General features: G+C 43.7%; 1 protein-coding gene across 35 annotated transcripts in view; it reads right to left on the reverse strand.

Annotated features, from left to right (window-relative positions):
• ARHGEF28 (Rho guanine nucleotide exchange factor 28) overlaps positions 1 to 17,905 on the reverse strand; it is a 273,643-nt gene that overhangs the window by 171,190 nt on the left and 84,548 nt on the right. For 2 of the 35 annotated variants that reach the window (XM_070569825.1, XM_070569813.1), the window contains exon 1: positions 3,590 to 3,795. The exons of 31 other annotated variants lie outside the window; for them this stretch is intronic. Coding sequence is in view for 1 of the 4 variants with exons in the window: in XM_070569832.1 (XP_070425933.1) it covers positions 14,248 to 14,298 (51 nt within the window). In the remaining 3 variants the exon portion in view is untranslated. Of the gene's footprint in view, positions 1 to 3,589; positions 3,812 to 14,247; positions 14,393 to 17,905 lie in introns of those variants that run through there. 2 more of the 35 variants (XM_070569832.1, XM_070569826.1) reach the window with 2 other exon arrangements.

Genomic DNA, 17,905 nt, shown 5'->3' on the forward strand with positions numbered 1-17,905 from the left:
AATACAACACCAAGACAGTCAGTATGGATTTTTTTTAAATACAAAAACAGTAACAATCCCTCCATGCTGCTTACAACAGACACACTTTAAAAATAACATAGCCAGCTAGAAAAGTACAGATGCGCCACGCAACGCTAACCAAAAGAAAGCTAGCAGAGCCAAAATAATAATCAGACAAAGTAGTTTTTAAAGCAAGACATTACTACTAGAGAAAGGAACTTTTCATCATACAAAGTGTCAGTTGAAAAAGATATCATAGTATTAAATCTATGTACCTAATAACATAGTTTCAAAAGATACAAAGAAAAAATTAACAAATCCTAAAAGAGAAAGAGACACACCCATAATCACAGTAGGAGACTTTAGCTCCCTCAATGGCTGATAGAAGAAGCAGACAAAAATTTACAAAGACATAAAAGATCTGAATTACATGATTAACAAGATTACTAACCAAAAGGAACAATTACCATAAATTAAGTGTCCATAGCAATATTTTTTTTTTTTAAGATTTTATTTTTTCCCCTTTTTCTCCCCAAAGCCCCCGGGTACATAGTTGTATATTCTTTGTTGTGGGTCCTTTTAGCTGTGGCATGTGGGACGCTGCCTCAGCGTGGTCTGATGAGCAGTGCCATGTCCGCGTCCAGGATTCGAACCAACGAAACACTGGGCCGCCTGCAGCGGAGCGTGTGAACTTAACCACTCGGCCACGGGGCCAGCCCCTCTATAGCAATATTTTTAAAAGGTATCCACCATTCAAACCTCTGCATTAAACTCAGTTCAACATAAATTTTGACAAAAGTCAAAAATACTCCATGACTTTCATGCTTGATGGAATGATTCACCACTACAGAATTGAAACAGCCTTTGTTTCTGTAACACAGCTGAATTGAGTAAAAAACAATGCATGACAGAGGTCAGTAAATGACTCCAGATTCCTCACTAGACCAGAAACAGGCTTTAAAAAGCTCCTTCACTTGCTTCCTTTTAAAATCACTGACTCACTCACAGATTCCATGAAAACATAGAACTTCTACAAATTGAAAACAAATTATCTGACACTTTAAGCAGATCATAGCAGGAAATATACTGGGTTGGGTATAAGAATACTTAAGTTATAATCTCTACTCTTGCATTATCCCAATATTTCTTGAGGAAAAAAGGCCCTGCACTCGAAAAAATAAATTTTTGCACTGCAGAAATAAAGAAGGAAGCAAAATGCACTTTAATAATTTGACACCAGTTGGAATTTTAGTCAATCAACTAACCATGTCATCACTGAGACAGCCACCCAAAAATGCTAATTCTGCCCAACCTGGCATCGATGAAAATCTAGTAACTCCATTAAGAATGGGTATGGTCCAGCTTTTCTCTATACCAGTCAGACATACCTGAGCCATGGAATAATTCAATATAAATAGACAAAACTAACAACATGTTCAGAGGAAAATGGCAAGGATGCTACAGGGACTCAAAAACCATGTTGCAATATAAGGAACAATTGAAGGAACTGGGACTGTTTTGCCAAAGAAGAAAAGACTCATGGGTAAACGGTCCCCACGGCAAATACTGAGGGTCTGTCATGCAGACAAGGGATTGGACTCGCTCTGCAGCCCCAAGGGAGAAGCGGAGCACAATGGAGGGAAGGACAGCACACAGAGTCCAGTTCTAAAGGGCGAGCCTTCTAAGCATCACAGACGTCCGCAGATGACCCAGATGGTCACCTGAGGAGGAAGAAGCACTACCTGGAGATGGTGGTGGTGTTTTTTGTTCTTGTTTTGCTTATTTTTTTTATGAGAGAATGAGGCTAAATAGCTAGTCTTGAAAGTCTAGAATCTATGAGACCTGGTATATAATTCTACATTAATAGTTTCAGTATAAAAATATGGGTGGATCTAGATAAGTGGTGTTTTGTCATCTTTTTAATCAATTTCTGCCTTATTCTTTTGCTTTGGTTTATTTCCTAGCTCCTTGGATCGATGCTTAGTTTGTTTTCATTCTCTGCATTAGGAGTTTTCAAACTTAGATCAGGGGAACCCTAGGTTCTAACGGAGGAAAGTTGGGAGTTCACAAACATTCCACTTAAATTTCCTTTTGGAAAATATGTTTCCAATTTTTTTTTTTCCTTTTTCTCCCCAAAGCCCCCTAGTACATAGTTGTATATTCTTCGTTGTGGGTCCTTCTAGTTGTGGCATGTGGGACGCTGCCTCAGCGTGGCTTGATGAGCAGCGCCATGTCTGCGCCCAGGATTCGAACCAACAAAACACTGGGCCACTTGCAGTGGAGCGCGTGAACTTAACCACTCGGCCACAGGGCCAGCCCCTCCAATTATTTTTTAATCTAACAAGATTGCATTCACTTAAATGTATTATTTACCAAATTTTAATACACTGGAGAAGACCCGAACTGTCAGGCTAAGTCATTGTTCTCATTGCATTAATACATATAAGATTAAACTTGAAGAAAATATTTATAATAAAGCTTTTATCAAGCATATATATTAAAGATCTCCACAATACTTCAGAAAAAAAGATTCCTCCCTCAGAGAAAGAGTTTCAACACCATCTGCTTAGGGTCTCTAAGGCCCCTCTGACTCTAGGACACCCTCTGCTCATCTATATTGGAAAATAAACTTTTTAGCTCATTTTATATTTCATATCTCAAACAAGCTTCACATTTGCAACATAGTAAAGACCTCAACCATCAATTTCAGAGTCAGGTTGATAGTAATCGCACATGGTTATCATTTAACCCTTGAAGACTACGGATTTATGTCAAATCAAGTGTTGTCTGAAGGTCAGTGTGGGTCAGCTGACAGCACTGAATGTGCCAAACTAAGACTGTCAGGAATACAAAGAACCCGAAGTCTCCGTGAATTGGTCTCTCCTGGGCAGAGAACAGTGACATAACCGTCTGCAGTTCTAATTCAGGGTAGACCACAGACACAGCTCCTGTGTTCCACACGAGGTCCCTCCTAGGAGGAGACTAAAGAAGGGAGCCCTTTACCCTCACACCTGACCAGCATCTGTGCCAGAACACTCCTTCCACCCTCTATCCTCCATGCACACAGGCACATACTCATACACACACACACACACACACACACACACACACACACACACACACACACACACACACACAGAGCAGACAATTCTTAAATAAGAGCGCTGATGCTCCTGCCAAGTCATGCCCTGTGTGAGATGAAAGAATCAGGAATCCTCAGGAAGAGAAGCACAGATTCAGACATGTACAAAACAGAGAGCGGAAAGAAGCCTTTGAACTCGTCTGGATCCCAACCCTCACTCAGCAGTGAGGAAACCGAAGGCCCTAACAACAGGGAAGCTGGTCCCATCACACAGCAGACCTGGGGCCAGAGTCCATCTCCTCCCACCACCATCCAACGCTCTTCCCAATGCTCCAAGCCACCAGTCGGAAGAGCCACAACCTCTAACCCCCAAATCAACCCGACTCCTCTCCCATATGGAAACCAGTCAGGATCAGAAGCAGTCAACTCTCCCCAAGTTCCCCAGCGCCCAGCCCCACAACATCCATGCCCTTCCGGTCTGTCTCTTCTCTCCCCAGACTCCGTCACCTTGTTAGACCATTGCAGCTCTTCTCCTCACTCTTTCCTTCTCAAATCGGAGCAAATGCAGGTAAAACACAGCTCAGCCACAGCCTGGAAAACAGGAAGCCATAGGAACAAGGACAGAGAGAAGCATCCAGAGAGTCAGCTCAGCCCAGCTGGGCAAAGAAAAGCGCGTGGAGATGCGGGCGGAGCAGGCAGGGAGAGGCACAGACGGCACCAGCTACAGGCAGAGGAGGGACCACGAGGACAGGAGGAGAAAGGGCTAGAAAAACAAAGCAACGGGAAATTCAACTGAAACAGGAAAATGACAAGAAAGGCGGAAAAAAGATAAATGAAAATGAGCAGAAGAGAGAAATACCCACCCTACCAGGAACTCAATCTGGAAACACTTGTGCAAAAAGGAAGGGGAAGGAGGGAGAGGAAAAGGAGCTGAATTTTGATGCCAACGAAGAACATTCCATCTGATCAAAATCAAGAGCTAAGGGTCAGGGCAGCACTGGGAACATGTCTGTCTGTGACACGCAGTGATGGGGAGGGCACCTTCCAAGCTGCTCACATGGCTCTGGCAAGTGTGCCTTTTCTGTCATATTCCCAGCGTAGAGAGAGGGGGAGGGCAGACCTGGTGATTCCTTTCTCGTTCTCCATCCCACTTGAGAATTGGCAACGGCCTTAGAAAGCAGGAGCCCATTTTCCTGGCCTCGTCCTTTTTGGCCCCTTACTTACTTAGGACTCTCTGCGAATCTTCTGGTCAACCGTTCGGGGCTCTCAGCCAGCAAAAAACAGAACCTACATACAGGGCTGCCAAATGCTGGGTTCACCAGGGTACGTCCAAAAGACCTCTGGCGTCCACTCCCTCTTCCTAGTTCAGCACAAAGTCCAGGAGCACCAGAGCGACGTTTGCTGCGACAAACAGAACACATCCAAAACCCTGAGCGTGAAGTTAATCTTGTGAAGAACACTGCCTGGTTTCCCTCTTGCTTCGCCAGTCACAGGGACTTCTGCACACGCCCTCCCATCTGAATCTCAACCCCAGAGGTGCAGACAGGTGAGGGCCTGGCCCACGGTCCACCACGTAGCCAGAAGCAGCCCCATGTCTCCCCATTCAGTCACGCATTCCGTATATGTTCTGAGCGTCGACTAGATGGTACGGTTACAAACTAACCGCCTGCCCTCACTATCGTTCCAGTGGAGAGATGGATGATAAACGAATAATGAGGTGCCTGCTACGTGAGGGATTCAAAAGAGCTCAGAAAAGTAAGGCAGGATACGGAGAGGGACGTTTTAGACAGGATAATAGGAAAAAGCCTCTAATGAAGAGACATTCTCAGAGACCTGAATAAAGTGAAAGAACGAGCTGCCTGGATATGAATGAGCGTTTCGGCTGAGGGACCAGCAAGTACAAAGGCCCTGAGGTGACATGTCCTGGAGTGTTTGAGAAACAGCAGGAAACCTGTTGGCTGAAGAGGAAGAAGGAGAAACAGAAGCAAGATCAGGGATAAGCAAGGCCGTTGTGAGGACCTGGGTGTTAACTCTGCTGGGGGAAGCCCTTGCCTAGTTCTGGGTAGTAAGGTGACAAGATCTGGACTTCTGTCTCAAAAGCATCACCCCGCTGCTTTTCTGAGAAAAGACCGTGATGGGACATGGGTGAAGTCAGGGAGCCCCAGTGCAGGAAGCCCAGCAGGAAATGACTGGGCATTCTTTCAGCGCATTTTCTGCCGTACCAGGGAGGCCCTTGATGTGATTTTCTCTCTTCCAAGAGGAAGCAAATGCACCGGTTTCCCAGGAGACCACATCTTTATTCAGCTCTGCCTATCAGGGACTGCAGCGGCTCCAGCAGCCCTGCGCCAGTGAGGAGACGGGAGCTGCAAGGGCAGAAACAGACCCTTTCCTCTGTGGGAAACTGGGCACTTGTCCACGGCCCTTCCTCCCATTTCTGAAGAATACACAGACAGATGGCAGATGGACAGATGGGTAGATGGGTAGATGGATGGATGGATGGGGAGGGGCAAGGAGAGAGACAGTTTCCATTCACCCCTCCACTGGCGTTCATCTATCAACAATTTATGACATCAAATGATTGACTAGTAATTGTGGTCAGATGGCTTTTCAATCTGAACATGAAACAGCTTTGAGCAACCTCTAACTTGTACCCAAACTTCTATGGTAAATAAACTCCTGTTTCTCATGAGGCCAACTATAAACATTCAATGGACAAACATAATCCCATACGCTCGACAAACCTCAGTGGGACAGGTGCATATTTGCCAGACTGCAAACTGTCTACGCCCCCACCACGCAGCCGGTACTGAAGTGATCTCAGGAAAAAGTTATCCGACTTGGTTCCAACTCACACTGAATACAAGATTTCTCACTTCCTAACATGGAAATTCAATGTGAAAACAACAGTATTTATCAATTTATTGATTGAGCTTGCTTAGAAACCCACAAGGATAAAAACGGCCACCATAGGAACCCTTTGTGTTGTAATTAATAGTACCATGCATTTGAATGTACCAGGCTCTAGGCTAAGTGAATTATCTGATTAAGTCCTTACAAACACCCTTTGAGGTAGAAACCACCATCCTCGTTTTACAGATGAGGAAGCAGAGGCTTTGCAGGATAAACTCCTCTGACCATGGTGATCTGGAGGGGCAGGGGCAGCACCAGGAAGCCCATCTCTGCCAGGTGGGCTCTGCTTCCCTCGTAACGTCTGGCGCATCCTGCCACTGCTTTGTGCTACAGCACCGGGGAGGCAGGGCCTCGGCCTAAGACAGGCGCTGGCCCATCACAATGGCTGACCCTGTGATCATCTCCCCAGACCTGTCAATGGGGTCTTGAGAAGTTACACCTGAATGTACTTTGAGGCCTTAGAAGAAAAGACCAGTGTTCAAGGAACGTGCATATTGTGACCACTTTTCAATTCCTTTAGTCTCTCTTCTTCCTTCATTCAACAAATATTCAATGTTTGCCAGACACAGAGGGTAGGAGGATGACCAGACCTGGTGCTTACCTTCAAGGGGCTGACAGCCTGGCAGGGAGAGAAAAGCTCAGACACAAGTTAGTACTGGGGTCTCTGCACAGAGGGAGCAGGAGTAACCAGTCTGCCTTGTGGCACGGAGAGACCTCCCAGAGGGTGGAGGGGACTTTGTCAGTGGAAGGGAATCCCAAGCAAAGAGCACAGACTGGCTATGGAACGGCTCCCTGGGGAAGGACAGTTTATGGCAGCCGGGCCGTAGTGCTGGAGGGGAGGCAGACACGAAGGCAGAGGCCTGCTCTAGGAGGGCTTGGAGACAGGGGAGCACTGGGAGGATCTTGAGCAGGGGGATGGCGGGTGTGCATTTGATCTGGGGACAGAGGCAGGCACACTAGGAAGGATGTTATGGAGGCTGGCCCCTCGTGGAGCATATCTTTCACAGTGCCCTACTGCTCCAATTTCTTAAAAGTACTGAAAATGACCCCAGAAGTTAGACAAACATAGGTCTGGGTCAACATGATGGAACATGTAGACAGGAGACGCTGCTCTGGCTCTCCATCACATCCTGATGCTTTCGTGGAAGGAAGGTGAAGGTTGAGAGTGAGGCCCAAGTTAGATCTGGGTTCCAACCTCAGCTGCCCCAGCTACCCAGACAGTAAAGCAGGGATAAGAGCAGAACCTAGCCGGCTTATAGGACAGGGACTAACTGAAATGCATGGGAAGACTAACCAGAGTCAGACATAGTGACACTTGTCCAGCACCTGACACTTGATAAGTGCTTAGGAAATAATAAATTAGCTAACTGCTAAAACGACGGTACCAACATCAACATCACATCATTAGTCAGCATTCTCTGTTCATCAAAGAAACGTTTATTGAATACCTACTGTGTGCCAGGTGCTTCCCTCCGTTTTTCTTAAAACAGCACAGAGAGGTCGGAGCTACAGCATCAGTACCCTCATTTTGCAGATGGGGATATTGTGCCCAGAAGGCTACGTTATTTGACCAAACTTACAAGGACGCCCAATTCCTCTTAAAGCCAGCAACAGACCCAAAGAAATAAAACTAGCAAGGTAAAATAAGCTCTATACACCCATCAAGAAGATTTTACGTTTTGTCAATGAGAACTCTCTCTACTAAATAGAAATACCATATGACCCAGCTATCCCTCTATAGGGTATTTATCCAAAGAACTTGAAATCAATGATCCAAAGAGACTCATGCACCCCTATGTTCATGCAGCTTTATTCACAATAGCCAAGAAATGGAAGCAACCCAAGTGCCCTCTACAGACGAGTGGATAAAGAAGATGTGGTATATATGCATACGATGGAATACTACTCAGCCAGAAAAAAGACAAAATTGTCCCATTTGCAACAACATGGATGGACCTTGCAGGTATGATGTTAAGTGAAATACGCCAGACAGAGAAAGACAAACACTGTATGATTTCACTCATATGTGGGAGATGACAAATACATGGATAAAGAGAACAGATTAGTGGTTACCAGGGGGTTGGGTGGTGGGCAAAAGGGATAAATGGGTACACATGTATGATGACGGATAAAAATTAGACTACTGGGGTGGGGAGCACGATGAAGTGTCTTCAGGAATTGATGTACACCTGAACTTACACAATGTTATAAACCATTACGACCTCAATAAAAGTACTTGAAAAAATAAATAAATGTTAACTTTAATAAATGTTAAAAAAAAAAAAAAAGAACTCTACTTCAAAATAGTCTTCCCTCTGAAGTGCAGACACAAAAGTGCTCTTCACGCCTAGGGGAGATGGCTCTGGCAGAGTCTGGCAGAGGACTCGGTTACGGGATTCTTCCGGACTGGATGCTACCACCTGGTCCTGCTAAGGCATCAGGAGAGCCCTCACTCTCCAGGATCTTAAATCTATCCCAGCTGTGCATCTGATGTGTTCTGAAACAGGATGTGGTGCAAGCAATAGGCCATCGAGAACTGAGACTTGTCACCCGTGCTTTATGCTAAATCACCACCCTGTCTGTACCTCCGGAACATTTTCAAGGACACACAACAGCCTTCATTCCTCTTTTATGCACAAATTCTAGTAGCAACTCACACCTAGGCGTATGTCCTGCTCCTCTTTCTTTCTGAAGACCCTGAAGAGAAACCTCCAGGCTGTCACACCTCCTCACCAGTGAACATTCTGCCCCCACCTCTTTGGCCCATCCCAACCCCATCTACTCTGAAAGGCCAGCTCTTCCAGGCAGGCCTCCATGATACCCCTCTGAACTCTAGGTCATCTCATCTCAGCCTCTCTCATAGTATTTAGCTCTTCCTGCCTTGCATTCTTTCTCTTCCCTCTGCCCAGAATATGAGCCTCCATTTTGCTAATTTTTCTTCCTTTCATCGTTATTCTTTACCCTGTCACATAACGAGGGCAGGAGAGCAAGCTAGTGAAGTACATGGACCCTGGTCTGAGGTCAGACAGCCTGCATGCCAACCCTGCCTCCACCGCTCATCACTGTCTAGCTTTAACAAGTGGCTTAATTTCTCTGCCTTAACTTCCTCTCTGCTTCTGTAAAATGGGATTAACAGCAGACAGTCCTCTTTTAGATTTTCCTGAAGGCCGAAGGAGATAATGAACGCCTGTGCCTGGCACACGGTAAAAGTTCAAGAAGTATCAGTAATTCTTTTCATTTTTCATTTATAAACTCCTCCATCTTTTAGGAGTAAGGTAGGGTATTAATGCATTATTTCCTCCCAATGTCCCCAAATCACTGGCAGACTTCTGGTCCCACGGAACCTAGACAGTGTCTTATGCACAGAAAGGACTCACAAAGTTAAATTAAAAGGAAAGAACATTTTTGTAAACCAGAAGAATCACTTATTACTGTTAGTGCGTTTTCACCACAATCTTTTATACACCACTTTCTTCTTAATCCAAAGTAAGCTAGTTTCACACTCCATCCATCGAGTATTTATTAAGCCCTGGAGAGTACATGCCACACACTATTCTGGGAACAAGGGAGGCAGTAGTGCCCTGGGAAAATCCCTGCTCTAGAGGTTGAGTCATCTGCTGGGAAGACACAACAAACAAGAACGTACCAGGTGATGATGAGCGCTCTACAGAGAACTTAAAATCGAATGACGCCGAGTGTCCAGAGAGTTATTTTGGATCAGGCAGTCAAGGAGACCTTTGAGAGACAGAGCATGGAAGCCGAGATCTGAACTGCAAGACTTGCAAGGTTTTTTTTAGGAAAGAAGAGAAAGAAATGAGAAGGGAGTGAATGGGAGGAAACATAAAAGTCCAGGTCAGTGAAGGCAGCAAATCTGTCAGAAACAACCAACGAGGGCTCTGTCCCCAGGCCCCAACACAGGTCTGAAATGAAGGGAGCTGTTCCAGCACCTTCGACCGTGTGACAGTGAGGGTGAGTAGGAGGGAAACTGGCTATTGTAACAGAGAAATCCTGGGTGGCTAATGCGATAAGAGCTCATTTCCTGCTCACGCAGCAGCCCCTTGCGGATATTGCTGCTGGGGTGACTCTCCTCTAAGTAGGTGTCCAGGGACCCAGGTTCCTGCCACCTGTGGCTCTGCCACCTGCAAGACTTGGGTCACTCTGTTCTATTCCGGCCAGAAGGAGAAAAGATTACGGACAATCACAGTCTAGGCCTGAGCAAGGCACCCAGCTCCTCTGCTACCATCCCATTGGAAGAACTCAGCTACAAGCAGAAGCTGGGAAACGTTTAATCGCTGTGTGTCCAGGGGAAGGAAGGAACGGTTTGGTTATTGTCTCACTCTCTGCCACAGGCTCTGGCACAATGAGTGATTCCCAGAGAACACCTGAGAGCTAACAGTGTTGCTAGATCCCAAGCTCAGTTTAATCAAAATTGAATAACACTACACTTCCAAAAAAATGCAAACAACATGAGAGGCAAGAGTTGGTGGGATGCCATCATACTCACGTGGCTATTTTGAAAGTAATCTGCCTGCCTGCCCAGCTATCTCTCCCTCTCTCTCTCACACACACACAGCCCCTCACTCTCTCAACAAATTTACCCCAAACATAGAGCCAGAAGCTGTACTTCCGCAAGTGTCCCTTAATTCAGGAAAGAGAGGAGCTGGGAGAAAACAGCTTCATCCTTAAAGAATTGTTTACATAATAAAGGAAAACTATTATTTTAAGTGTTCCTCATGACAAGGGATGTTTCTGACACTGTAGATTAAATTACGCTATCCACCTTGGACCTCTCGAGATTACCCAAAAGTACAGCACAACTAATGGATGCTGGCAGCTTTCCAGAGGTACAGGACTTTATAATTCACCCATCAGAGAGGCAGACCATTAATTCTCATTCCATAACTACCAGATCCCTTCAAAAACCACCACCAAAGAGGAGTTTGCCGGCCACACAGTAGCGCTGGGTCTCCTGAACCATATGGCGACACAGAAGTCTGCCAGTCACTCTGCTGACCATGTCACGGTGCCCCCATTATTTCCTTAAACCCAAATAAGCACTCGATATTATACAAGACGTCTTCTCTCTAAAAAAAAATTCTTTAATAGCCAAGCAAAAGCACGCCCTCAAGACTTAGGATGATTTGCATTTTTAAAGACATCTGTCTAACTGAAGAAATCCTTAAACTATAGTAAGTCCTGAAGTTCTCATTACTAACAGGATATTCAGGTCATGAGTTTTCTGGCTGGCGATACCCTCCTTCCAAACTACACAGCTCCAAAACCTTCTGGCCATATAAGGCAGGCACAGGTAACTCCCCTTGAGTCAACGTAAACACGTTCCCAAGAACTACAGAAATGACCGCATCCCCGCTGAAACCCAAAGCGCTGAATTGTGAGCATATGGAGCACACAGTTGCTAAAAAAGAGATTATTCTGTTCACAGAGATCATCAAGAGCTTTCACATTTCTAGAGAAGAGATGTGAGGTGTTTTTCTTTGTTTTAAAGCTCAAAGGCAGAGAAGGGGAAAAAATTAAAGAATTTCAACCGATCACTACAATAAAAAGAACCCAGTTCAAAGACACAAACTGCTCCAAAGACATCAAAGATGCTGGTCTTCAACTGTTTGATTAAAGACTCAACACAGACCAGGTTAAAAGACCAAAAGATTCTAAACAGCTGCTTAATTTTTAGGGTAACCTCAAGAATCAATTTCTCTTTTCCGAGTCTAAAGTTTTAAACCACTGAAGACACCAATCTTTAAAGAAATTCCTCTTCATAGCGGATACTTTTAACCTGTATTGACTGCAGGTTGCATCCATTATAAAGTCAGCATTGCACTGGAATGTATTTTCTGAAAAAACAAAAAAAAAACCCACTTCCATTTCCTTTCTTTTGCCTTAAAGGTACCTACTGACGCATGTTAACACTGAAATTGAGCAAGCTGAGCATCCTCATCTAGCCACTTACCTCCCAACCATCCGCCCGGCCTTGCTGGCACACTTGGTGCAAAGGTGAGAAGCGTTTTTGTCCCAGCCACTGCTCTGAGAGAACACACCACATGTCTGCCTGGACAGTTTACTGTTTAAAAAACTCTGGATTTAAGGATAAGTTGAATAGATTTCACTAAATTTTATTTTACAAACTTAGAACTATAAGCTATAAACTTAGCCACAAACTATAAATAATATGTATATTTATGTTTAAACTTGAACCTTAGAAAAACTGATTTTCATCCAGGATTAGAGCAGTGATTTGTTTTAAAAGTTATTTTTCATTGAATACCGCTGTATACCACTGCTAGGAAATACATTTAATCTTCACAATACCATTGCAAGGTGGGTTTTGAAATGCCCATTTTATAAATAAAATGAAATTCAGTGCAGGTTAGAAGGTCACAGAAGGTCACAGCTGGGATCTGAATTCAGGTCTACCTACTACTTGCTACTATTTCAAGATCAAAACAATTGTTAGTATGTAGATGGTTCATAGGTATTTATAGGCCCGAAAAAGAAACTCCCAACTTGTGAAGTTCCTCTCTGAAACTAAAAAAAAATAGTCTCACAATCTGGGTGAAACTGGCTACTATCTGTAATGTGGACACCTTATCGAGGAAAGTACTTGCTTCCATAATATCAGAAAGCAGCAGCCCACCTAAAATGTGTTCAATGACTAAGAAAACGAGCAACTCAACATATTCTGACCATGTATTGAAGTAAAGCGTGATGTTGTGATGAAAAATACAAATTGAAGGTTGGTGATCTAAATGACTTTCAGAAATAGAAAACCTGGAAGGTGAGTTTTTCAACACTTACTCCGTGTTGTCCTACAGACACGACGACTCAGCCAGCTAATCCGAATACGTCAATCAGTGTGACAGTAGGGACCAAGAGCGAACACCACAGCCCCCTAAAGCAGCCTTTGCCATCAGTCCTTCTCCACCCCAGGGGAGATGTTCTTGGAAATCAGCATCCACATTATTAGAGCGACATATATCACCATTTACTAATCTGCCAAGCCCAGTTCTAACTGCTTTCAATGTATTAACTCATTTGATCCCACAACAATCCTTTGAGGCAGGTATTCTGTTATACTCTCCATTTGACAAAAGAGGAAACTGAGGCAGGGAGTGCTTAGATAACTGACCGGAGGTCACACAGCAAGAGAAGTGTGGAGCCAGGAAGTCTCTTGCCCTCTCATAGCTGAGTCCCTACAGAGATGCAGTGACCCACCCTAGCAATCCCTCCTTACTCTTGCCTGGGGGCCAAGACGTGCCTCTAGCTATATAATTGGGGGTCAATCCCTCCAGGTTGCAGTGATATTTACGAGGCCCTGCCTAACATCCAGGGCTTTCCGTCATTTCCACCTTTTCTGCTCATCTTTATTCTCCATTTCCTTGACTGCACCTTGAGCTGCTGTAACAATCACATTTTAACACCCAGCACCATAGCCTTCCTTTGTTTCTGGAGGCAAGTTCACACTCCTTTGGTCAACCACGCTGCTTCAAAGCTGTTCCTTTAGGACACAACATAAATGGTGGAAAGAAAAGCCACAGAAAAGAACACAATTTGCAGAGCACACTTAACCCAGAGTCGCTGGCAGCTCACTCACTGACTGATCTCATGAGGATTCCCCAGTGGAAGCCTTCTCGTCCTTGGCCATAACATTCGGTACCATGTGTTCAGTGCAGGGTCCACACTAGCTGTGGCTGAGAACATTCCTTAGTATTCTGAACAAGGGGGCAAAATATTAACCTTTCAACTTGTCTCAACTCTACGTGATAAGTTCAAAGAGGGCTTTGTGGTATGATTTTTCTGCACTGTTCTCTATATTGCCAGTATTTTATAATTTAAAACTGTTTTTTAAAGTTTTCAGCAAGAGATTTATATATCACACCTGACTTGAAAGAAAAGTTGAATTTTCAGACTTGCAAAGCGAAGAAGTTGATCCAAGGTCTACAGAGGCACCAGAAGGGGAAGCCACCAATTGTGACCTGGGATTTAATCAGCCACTAGCCCAACCATTTCTTTGCTATATTGGGATAAAACAAAGAAATAATTGTTTTAAGAATGAGAAGCCTCTCCAAAAAATAAGCAGGCTCTATCCTGTTTTCCGTGTTTACCAATGGCTTCAATGAGGGCATAGATGTCCTTATCAAATTTACAAACGACAGTTAATACAAATCAAGATTCAAAAAGAACAGGGCCAACACCAACAAGATGAACTTGCTGAATATCAATGAAAGTATTGTACTTACAGAAAACTCAGCAGCACAATAGAGGACGGAAGAGGACCAGATAAACACCATTCGTGTGGAAAGGATCCAGAGATTTTGACGGCAGTGACCCCAGGACAGCCCGCAGTGTGACACAGCTACTCCAAACACGCTGAGACCACCTGAGACAGCAGGGCTGTGTCTGGAACAAGGAAGGGAATCGTTCCATTGTCCTCTGCACTGAGCAGAGCCTGCCAGGGTTTTCTGTTGAATTAGCGGCACTGTGGTTTATCTGGATGGTGAAGGCCACCAGGTGTTTACGGTTCTCACAGCCACAACATATAGAGAAAGGTTATTGAAATTGGGGGGTTACTCTGACCAAGAGAAAACTTAATGGAGAGACATGAAAGCTGTTCTCAAACGTTTGAAGGATTGTGTATATGAAAGAGCAGAGCTCCCATACATTGTCTCAGGGGCAAAGCTAAAACCAACAGAGAGAATTACCAGAGACAGATGTCAGAGCACAGTTAAACATTTGCAAAGTTAAAACTGTCGAAATATGGACTCCCTCTCTTATGGGGAAAAGAGGTTTCTCTCTACCATTAGAAGTGTTTAGGGAGAGGAGATGAGCATCTGATCCTGTTGTCAGAGGGAATGCCTACACATAAGATTCTATCATGGAAATGGCTCAGATCTGCACTGCACATGCAGGGCTTTCTCCCTCTGCTGATACTGGGGGATCACAAAAGCACAAAGTGGAAGTGATCACAAAGATTATGTCATACACTCCCTCTAATTCTGAGCAGAGAGGCAGCCCTACTGCCCCACAAAGATCACTTTAAAATTTTTCCTTAATGTGTCTCCAAGAAGAGATTTCCCTATCTCTATAGTATTCAGAGTCCTAGCTTTTCAGGAAGTTCTTTCTGATGTCTCATCAGAATTTCTCCTGTTCCAATTATACCAATTCGCGTGGATACCAAAGTGGGCTCTACAATGATCATGACAAGAGAACATTTGACATAGGAACATGTAAATTAGTAAAGAAAACTATTTGCAAAGGAAAAATATTAAGCAATGCATTTAAAAATTTTTCCAATCTCTAAATGCCAAATGTCGTTCACAACAGTTCTAAAAGCCATTACAAGGCTAGTTTACATACTTTCATTTCTGAGTGCAGACGCTGACCTCCTTGTGTCAGAGCCCTGTGATTCTTTTCAGACCCAGCTCCAGTCTCTATGCAGCAAGAACAAGACTGACACTTAAATGTTTAGATTAAAATCGCTCAAAACTGAGAGGAAACCACAGTTGGGCGGCAGGAGTAGAGGACAGCTTGAAAAGGCCAGTGACAACAGTAAGTTCTTAAAAATGCCTAGTTCGCTTAAAAGTACCAAAATACAAATTAAATAAAACATGTCGTTCTCTCATTTCTTTAGGGACTAGATAAATTGCCCAAATACAAAGCCGCCTTGAAACACTGCTTAGCCTAGAATTCTGGCTGGCCTTATTCCCTTATTCCCAGCAACTTACGCTGTGTTTAGTAAATTGATCACATACTGTGTTGACACACCCCTGCACCAAACTAATCTATGAGTGAACCAACCAAGTTCCCATTAAAAGTCCTTAGCTCCCACTTAACTGGAAGGCATATTCCAGATTCTTTATAAATGCTTCCCTAACAAAAATAACACCACAGCCAAGCTCTAAATCAACTCTTTAAAAGAAGTTTTTTGTTACTGCTCTAGCTGAGTTTTAGATAATATGTCAACAAGCTAGTATCTGTATAACTTGAATTTTGTTTACAGATTGGCTAGCCATAGCTAGGAGACAGGGAATTCAGAGCCCAGAGCTCCACAAGACTTTCATTTCATTCTCGAGACTGAACCATAGGCTCCTCTGCTCTGGGCTGGCAGTGAGATTTTCACTCCAAGAGGTACACTGGTGCACAAACACACACACACACATTCTCCCCTCACTTAAACTTTGAAGGACCTTGTCTGCCACCAGGCTCAGTCCAGTGGGGGAACAACTCACACTGCCCAAGTCAGGCACCCGGATTACTAGATTAACAACTGGTTCAAAGAGGCATTTCATCCTTAATGCTTTCTTAGTTAAGAAATTTGTATCTTGAAGTTGAGACCTGGCAGAAGAAAGGGTTAATGCTTAAGAAAGGGTTGCCAGACATCCAAAAGGGAAGCCAAGTCTTTAAACTCTTCTCAGATCCTTTTTCTACTCTTCTTCATTCCTAGCCAAATGTTATCAGCCTACTCTTCAGAGAACCAGGAAAATACACCCGATGTGCCTCGGGCTTCGCAAGCCAGGAAGGTGAACGAACGCAATCCCCGCCCCAAGAACAGCCCTAGGTTTGCCCACATACCAGCCGAACAAACAAACTCTCGGTACAGAGACCTCACTTGAATCAATAATGCAAGTAGCATATAGAAAAATAAAGACTTTTAGTTATTAGCTGGTTATTTAATATGATAGTCTCTAAACTTCACTTAAAGAAAAATAGTGCAAACTCATGAAAGTGAAGAACAGTAATATTTTTTGTGTGAGATTGGCCCTGAGCTAACATCTGTTGCCAATCTTGCTCTTTTTGCTTGAGGAAGTGCCAATTTTCCTCTACTTTGTATATGGGATGCCATCACAGCATGGCTTGATGAGCCATGCATAGGGCCACACCTGGGATCTGAACCCACGAACCCCAGGTTGCTGAAGTGGAGGATGCAAACTTAGCCACTATTCCACCAGGCCTGACCCATGATAACATTCTTACAATCACGAGTCAAAGCATTGTTAATAGCTATTGAGTTTATCCAAGGGAAAAAATTGAGTGGGCCAAAATTCTATTCATACCCATAAGCCTCAAACCTAAAGGGCAGATCCACACAGAGGCAATTGGCCCCTATTACTTCTAACTTTTCCTAAATGAATTCACAAGACAGAGCTGTGCGATTACCATGAGGCATGTGCCAACAGCTACAACTGAGGAGTTCTCAGTTCCCCTCTACCGAAATATCTCCTGTATCAGTCTGCCATGACTTACAATACTCCTACCATAAAATTTACTTCTTGGCTATTATGAGGTCACTAAAAATTATGATATATAATATTTAATGATATATAAAAATACTTGTGAAGTAAAAAATAGGTCCCAAAACAATACGTATCAATCATTCTTGTTAAAGTAAATATGCATATACCCAGATGAAAATGAAAGATACATGAGATTAGGGTTGTTTTTTTTTTTCTTTAGCTTCTTGGTACTTTTCTATGCTTTAAGATTTCTACAACAAATATGCATCACTTTTATAATTAGAAGAAAAACAAAATTTAAAATAAATTTAACAATCACCCTTTGATAACATAAACTTATCTCACCCAGCAATCCCACTCCCAGGTATTTATCCAGGTGTTGTGTGAACTCATAGTCTCACAAAACCTGTGCACAAATGGATACAGCAGCTCTATTTGTAATCACTGAAAATTGGAAATACCTCAAATATCCTTCAGTGGGTGAAAGATGAACCGTAGCTACCTCTATACAGCAGAATACTGCTCGTAAAACCAAGCAACAAACTACTGAGACATGCAACAAATGGATGAATCTCAAATGCATTATGTTGAATGGTAAAAGCCAGGCTTAAATGGCTACATGATGGATGATTCCATTTATACAACAATCTGCAAAAGGCAGAAC

The sequence above is a fragment of the Equus przewalskii genome, chromosome 13, assembly GCF_037783145.1.
Source record: "Equus przewalskii isolate Varuska chromosome 13, EquPr2, whole genome shotgun sequence".
Lineage (NCBI taxonomy): Eukaryota > Metazoa > Chordata > Mammalia > Perissodactyla > Equidae > Equus > Equus przewalskii.